We start from the raw sequence: 531 nt of genomic DNA on the forward strand, positions 1-531 counted from the left end.
AAGTGCTTTCGTCCAAAAAAGTGCAGCCGCTGCCACAAAAAACTCTCTTTGAACTTTGTCACGTGCATAAACTCACACCTCTTGCTCGTTGGGGATTCCAACAGCTTCAAAGCAACTCCCTCGCGGCTGACGCTGTGTTTGACGCACTTAGACCACACGCTAATATGGCTCGGGGTAAGGTGTGGTGGCAGTATTTCCTACGTCAATTCTTCTTTTCAAATGCTCCGTTAGAAGTGTTTCTTCGTGTTTACAAAAAACATCGAAATGTTTCAGCCGCAAGCAGCAATTTGGTTGATATGAATGATCAAGAAGCGAATGATGATGTGAACGGTGATAATGTAAAAGATGATGCAAGAGAAATGAATGCCGTTGATAACAATAAACAGACTGCAATACATAAAAGTAAAGAATCATCAAAGCAAACATTAGCGGTGACGATTTTGGCCGAAAATAAAAAGTGGGAATGGGTTCCGCAATTTTTGGCTCCTACTTTAATGAAGGAATTGTGTTTTCGTGGGCGCTACGCCGAGG

At 42.6% G+C, this 531-nt stretch overlaps 1 protein-coding gene across 1 annotated transcript; it reads left to right on the forward strand.

Annotated features, from left to right (window-relative positions):
• Window positions 1–164: 164 nt before the first annotated feature.
• PHALS_15397 (uncharacterized protein) lies at window positions 165–531 on the forward strand (the record flags this gene model as incomplete). Its single annotated transcript, XM_024730820.1, has 1 exon — window positions 165–531. A coding segment is annotated over one exon (367 nt), but the record flags the coding sequence as incomplete, so codon positions are not given.

The sequence above is a fragment of the Plasmopara halstedii genome (genome assembly GCF_900000015.1).
Source record: "Plasmopara halstedii genome assembly, contig: Scaffold_1343, whole genome shotgun sequence".
NCBI lineage: Eukaryota > Oomycota > Peronosporomycetes > Peronosporales > Peronosporaceae > Plasmopara > Plasmopara halstedii.